This window comes from Gossypium raimondii, chromosome 2 (genome assembly GCF_025698545.1).
Source record: "Gossypium raimondii isolate GPD5lz chromosome 2, ASM2569854v1, whole genome shotgun sequence".
NCBI lineage: Eukaryota > Viridiplantae > Streptophyta > Magnoliopsida > Malvales > Malvaceae > Gossypium > Gossypium raimondii.
The window spans coordinates 41562458-41569262 of NC_068566.1; the positions used below are offsets into that span (position 1 = coordinate 41562458).

The 6805-nt window shown below is 34.4% G+C and overlaps 1 protein-coding gene across 1 annotated transcript; it reads right to left on the reverse strand.

Moving 5' to 3' along the window:
- Positions 1–1162: 1162 nt before the first annotated feature.
- LOC105788837 (uncharacterized) lies at positions 1163–6193 on the reverse strand. Its single transcript, XM_012615897.2, has 11 exons — positions 5579–6193; positions 5351–5485; positions 4504–4570; positions 4282–4378; positions 3893–3989; positions 3656–3739; positions 3436–3476; positions 3270–3335; positions 2653–2712; positions 2456–2507; positions 1163–2361 (listed from the first exon to the last, which is right to left on the reverse strand). The coding sequence occupies exons 1-11, from the start codon at positions 5709–5711 to the stop codon at positions 2276–2278; spliced, it is 918 nt and encodes a 305-aa protein (XP_012471351.2). The 5' UTR covers positions 5712–6193; the 3' UTR covers positions 1163–2275.
- Between the last annotated feature and the right edge of the window lie 612 nt (positions 6194–6805).

A 6805-nucleotide genomic window follows, 5' to 3' on the forward strand; every position in this document is an offset into this window, starting at 1 on the left:
TGGCCCAATTCATTTTGGGGAAAATTAGAATGCTGTGCCCTAACGCATTGGGTGTAGTATCTTCTTTCTCTGAAATAATAAGGGTCTTAATACGTAACCTTTTAAGTTTTGCTAAGGATTATGTTTTTTCCAAATTCTCGACCTTAAGACACTAATTAATTAACTAGGTACCAATTTTGGGCGTTACGAGGGTGCTAATCCTTCCTCGTACGTAACTGACTCCCAGATCCGTTTTTCTAAAACTCGTAGACCAAAGCCATTTTTTAGGTGATCAAATCACACCTCAATAAAAGATTGGTGGCGACTCCCAAATTTTCATTTTTTTAGAGTCGACAACCTAAAATTTTATTTTTCAAAAAGATGGTTTCAACAATATTTATAACAATGCTTGTCATTAATCAAACACATATTAATCTCAATTGATTATTGTTGTCTAAGTCTGCAATAATACTTACAAAGGACACCCAAGAATGAGAATGATCATATCATTCTTAAGACTTTATTGTTATACAATTTATTTTAATTCAAGTATCGAAAACAATAATGACTATATATTTATTAATAAATTAGATGAACAAGTATATTATTACAATCATCGTATAATTGGTCTGGTCCTGGTCTTTGGGCGTACTCCACAGGATGAAGATAGATGATCCTTATTATCCATAATAGGCAACAATAAGAACAATTTGAATACCTGTTTAAACCTTAAACCACATATAGTGAATCGCATAATCCTATCCACATAGAGCCTTATCGAACCTCTATCTGTTAATTATCATTGAACTAAGTAAACAGAAGGAACATTTCTTACCTTTTGCTGTTTAATTCTTTTTTTTTCTTTTTTTTCTTTTTTTTTTTTTTTGCATGCACCTGTTTTCTCAGACCTTAGTGAATAAGCATCATAAAATTACTTATTTATATTGGAGAGGAGGTGTTAAAGTAAGACAAAGTTGAAACCTGATGTCAGAGAGTGATTTGAGAAAGTTCAGAAGGAAAAGGAAGACGACTTAAATGAATGATGCATGTCAAATTTACCAGAATATTGTAGTCTTGATGTTGGACAAAATGATAGTAAATGATCCATAAAAAACTTAAATGGTGACAAATCCACCAACCTAATTTAATTTTTTTTAGCAAATTAGCCCAAATTCCAATCAAGTTTCAAAAGTCCAAAATTCAATTTCACAAAGTCAAATATTCTAGTCTAAATCAACAATAATTCAGAGTTTAAAATCAACAAATGATTGAACTTGTAGGCAAATGTTCTAATTTAGAGCTAGACAAAATCCATCGTCTACAAAATATACAGATAACAGATTAGTCAATCTATGTGAGCCCCAACATGATACCTCAAGGATAATGCTTCAGTTTCTGAATTGTTTTATGTGATCAAAATGGCAGCCATGAACATTGACCAAGCTCATTCCTTTAGTTTGATCGATGTGCCCCAAGTATGTATATTCAACGCTCCATATATTTATATTCGCAACTCATTTACGTTCATTACACATTGCGGTGCTAATCTTAGTTGTTAATGGACAAAAGGTTGAGCTACTAATTAAGGGGAGGGAAAAAGAAAAACCAAGCAAGTAGACCATAGTATGTTAAAAGATTAGGGCAACAGATCAGCAATAATCATGTTACTTCCTACTATGAAATTTGATGAACATTTGAAATTATCAAAAAGGGAGAACCCTATCACCATATCTAACAACAACAAGCCATATCCAACAAGGCTATTGCAGGTTTGATCTTAAAAGGCTATTATGGCTATTGAAAATAACCGGCAATATCATAGCTATAGCAAGCAACTCACCTTCACCCATTTCTCTCTCATAAAACCGAAAAAAATGACATAAGGGCAATAGTAATCTAAGTTTCTGCCTTATTAATTATAAAATCCTTGATTCTTCTTCTTTGATAACTATTCTATCTCATGGTAATTAACTGTAATAATTTTCTCTATGCTACCTTAACTTGGAAATTTTTTCTGGGTTGGCCGTTAGAATTGCCAGTTCAACTTTTTCCCAATCAATGGCCAAAATTAGAGATAATATCTAACCACAATATACAGGTCGCATACCTGCAATGCACCAAATATGTCGCAGACTAATGATGACCTTCTAAAGGCATGTCCAGCAAAACCAAATATTGAAACTTTGCACCCGTGTTTGAGAAGCGAGGACTGTCCCCAACGAAAACTGCAGCTAAGCATGAAGATACAGAACAACTTGGGAAGGCACCAAGAGCAAGACAGGCCGTAACACTTCCATCATTTCAATGTTAAGAACTCCTTGACATTTTGCAGGATTCCTTTATTGTGCGGATTTTTAAAACTTGTCTCTTGATAATTCTCTCCTAGATGCAATGAATTGAACAAAAATTACAAGGAATAGAACATTGCAAAATATGGATATCCAGAGACAAGAATTGTTCTATAAAAATGTATCACCTGATAAAGATGAGGCATTAAGTTGGAACTCAGGATACTTCTTCCAGTTTACCTGAAGAAAATTAAAAGAACAGCAGCATTTTGCATTTTTTCTCTTATTACGTATAATGGAGATTAATTAAACCATATCTAATAGTGTGTACTTGAAAATATATCCATTTTTTTATATTTTATCCCTGATCTAGCAGGAAACTTACCCACTCTTCAGTTCTGATATTGAAACATATGCAGTAGACATGCCATATCAAAAAAGGTCCCTGCATGGACAAAAAAATCTAATGTAACATAGGCCCTTTTTTTATAATTTTTAATATAGACCTTTCAATTAGGTGAATTGGGATTTGGGATGGTTTGGGATTGAGTCAATTTAAGTTGGGTCAATTTGGAATTTAAAATTTTAAGTCATTTTCGGTTCAAATAGTTTCATGCTCATTTTGGATTCAAGTCAACATCAAGTTCAGATTGTTTCAAATTCCAGCCATTTGTAATTACTATTAGATTTTCCAAGTCAAATCATCTCGGGTTCAATTCATTTTGGGTTTGGACAGTTTCACAATTGGGTCATTTTGAGTTTAGGTCATTTCTTGTTCGGATCATATTTTTCGGGATCAAGTTAGACACGTTCGGCTTGTTGACTTTCAATAGTCAAATCGGGTTGGGCCGAGTTCGAAATCAATTAATCAGATAGGATTTTTGAGTTCAAATCAAGATTGATAGGTCTAGATGTTATATGTTTAACAGGGAAATAAATACCAATGCATACACCAAAAGGATCCGGAAACAAGCACAATTGTCAAAGTCAAACAATACAAACCTGCCATAGCACTTGAAGAACACAAAATAGCAATGTGCTTCTAGCCATTACTAAAATGGAACCGCTCTATACCGAAAACATCCAGGAAAAAGGGGAAAAACATCAATACATAAGTGACGATAACTGATGGGAATATATTAGATAAACCATTAAAGCAATGTCTTACCTCCACTCTATTTTCTTCCAAAACTCGAAATTTTGAAGCAACTGCAAATAAATATGCAATTAAGTATATAAACAACTTTAGTAAAGTAGACAAAAGAAATTCCAATATATCAGAAAGCATTGCAGCACAAGTTAAGAATCCAAATGAATCACTGTGTTCCGTAAATCATAATTAAAGGTAGTGGATTAAATAGTTCAGGGAACGTCAAGCTTAAACTTACACTGGGATGAGCAAACAATGTAAGAAATTTCAGCAGTAATAAATCCAACCAGAAGAACCATAAAGAGGACATAATTCTTCTGACCTGCATGATGATAGAAAAACATCATCAACCACTAAGGAGGATAATATTTAGCTAAGAACAATCATACAACCAAATGATAATTTACAAAAGAGAGCAGATTAAGATGGCATTGACAAATCAAAAGAAAAATGTTAAGGAATTGATTTCCAATACCAATACAGTTTCCAAAAGCAGGGCAGTGGTGGTCAAAGCCCTGCACATATGTCTGGCAGCTCTTACAGTATCTTGCTCTCATTTGCAAAAGAGAACTCTGAAAGATAAAAAAACGATTAAATCAATACAATTGAAAGGAAACAAATTAGAAACAAAATTTTGAACATACTTGATGCGAAACTTTCATATTTTACAAATCACTGGTATTGCACATTTCAAACAAGATTTACTTCAGATTTCACCTGGTATGAATACATTTTGAAACTTTTAAGAAATTAGAGACTCCTAACCAGTTACTTCAAGCTTTTTGCAGCAAAGTGCATGTTACTACTTTTATATCTATTTCTAGACTTGCATCACATGAACAACAAAAAATGAAACCAGACAACCTCATTGTGAGTTTGCACACCAAGAACAGAATTTTCATTGAGTTCGTCCAACGAAAAGGACTCACAAACCACAAAACCAGGATCCTTCAGCATAATCCTGCCAATGAAAACAATATCATTAGCATGTTTTGACAATGACCAACAAAGTTTGTAGAACAAGCTATATACATGACTAACCAAATTATAGATGTTGCAAAAGACTGAAGAGAAAAGAAAAACAACCTAAAAAGACCAATGATGAGCATGATCATCTCTACATTGAGCACGACGTCCATAACAGGTGAAATCGCTGCAAAAATAAAGCAAATAATAGGCTGTTAAATAATAGGCTGTTATGAAACAAGTTAATTGCTAAACTACTCAAAAGAAGTAGTTTCTTGCATCAAAAGAAGTTAATTTCCCATTCTCATTCTCACAATCAGATTACTGGAAAATATCCAAAAAATTATTAACTACCAAAAGAACACCATATATTAGTGAGGTAAACTTCATCCAAACTTTCAAATAAAGAAAACAGATGCTAACCAATTGGGATTTATAATTAGGGTTGTTCAAACTTTAAAAGTTAAATATTAAATTTTAGATATATTAAAAGCGCAATGAAAACAAATAAAGCTTAAAAAAACTGACTAGATGAACCAAATAAGGCATGAAAGATATATGAAACTGTTGAGGGAAGGCTGCCTTCCGGAGAAGTCTACAAAGTGTTGTACATCCAGAGCCAACAGACCCCTCAGCAGGTCGGTATTCTTCCCGGGTTGAACCAAGGTTTGTCACCCGGCCTCGGCTCGAGTGCCCCTTGGGACGCGGGTTCCCAGAGTAGTAGCGCCATGCCGGGTCGGACGCGCACAACAAGTGGTCGTAGGTGGCAACCTCCCGGCGAAAACACTCTCGCTCTGTGAACCGTGTCTGAGGCAACCTCTTCAAGCACTTGGTCTCTCTGCAGAATCAGGAGACAAAACTCCATCTTGACTCGAGACAATGCCAACCCGTTGAGGTATGGTCGGCTCCAAAGGAACTCCAAAAGGAGTAGGCCGAAACTTTTTTTTTTTAAAGGCAAAAAAGGTACCTTGTCGAACAATAGCAATATAAACACCCCAGATAAAAAATATACTGCAGAAAACAAAAGCTGGAGCAGATGCATTGAATCCAAGAAGCCGTTTACACCACCCTCCAAATCCCAGAACTACAACCAAAACTAAAGCTGCAAAAAAAGTTACCGTGTTATCGAACTTCAGATAATCAAGAATTTTGAATACTTTCATCTATGTTTGAGAGAGAGAGAGAGAGAATAGACCTGAGAGTGTGAGTTGAATGAGGATCGGAGAAGCTGAGAAGAAGAGAGGAACCAAAAACAAAGCCAACTGAGTAAGCAAAACGGAGATAAAGGAAACTGTACAGCGACCAATCGATTTCGACCAAGCTAACATCTTGCTTTGATCAGGTAATTGCAGCAGCTCTTGAAACACGAATTGAAGTCCAAAATCTCCCCAAATTCAGTTCTGATTTTCAAAAAGAAAAAGGAAAAAAAACCATTTATGGTGTTCTTCGTTTCTTCTTCCCCGAGACTATAATCGAAACTAGGAGCCCATTTCATTAAGGACTGATTAGCCCACTAACTAAAAAAGGGAAGATCTATGAATTGATTTAAACATTGGGTTTAGGGTTAGAAGGCTGCGCCATTCAACCCAAAACATCAAAGCCATCTATTGGTGACTGGGTCGCTGTTAGAACCTTGTTAAAGCTACACAAGGTCCTTAGCAGTAAAATAATTTATTTGCAAAAATAAGCGTTTTAATGCTTGTTGGGAGAGGAGTGTCTTCACCCATCAGAGGTGTTCTCCAAGACTGTGCTTTCTGAGCAAAGTGTTTGAGATGCAAAGGAGTTCAATGAGGTGTCCGCTAGGTATAACAAATAGTAAAATCCAATTACAAGCCATATCATTACCAACTTTATTTTCTAGGGTTGTTTAATGAACAGTGCCAATCCAAAATTGGATCAAGCGACTATACTCTTACATTCAGGGACGAAATGCAGGCATGGGTCTTCGGCCTCCTTGATTGAAATGATCATTTTTCAAGTTTAATCCTTTTTAAAAAATGATTATTTAATTTAAACTATTTTACAATAAAATAATTTAATTTTATCACGTTGTGAATTTTTTGAAATAGTTTCTTTAGTTCTTTATATTATTCATATTAATCATACGTAAAAATCAAGGAAAAACATCCTCTATTTTCCTTCAATTATGGACAAAATTGGTGGATATGCACAAGTTCACGTGTACTACTGCTTTTTGCTCAGCCAACAAACATCCTCCACCCAGGTGACATAATCATCTCTTACTGACAAAATTTGTTATACAAGCATTATCCTTGGAGTCAAATAGATGGAATTAAGAATCCATCCATATATTAATTTAAATAAATAAATTGAATGGCAAATTATTTAAATTTAATAATAAGTCAAAATTGAGAAAAAAATCAATGTTTAAATCGGTTTACAATTTTTTTAAAATCAATTT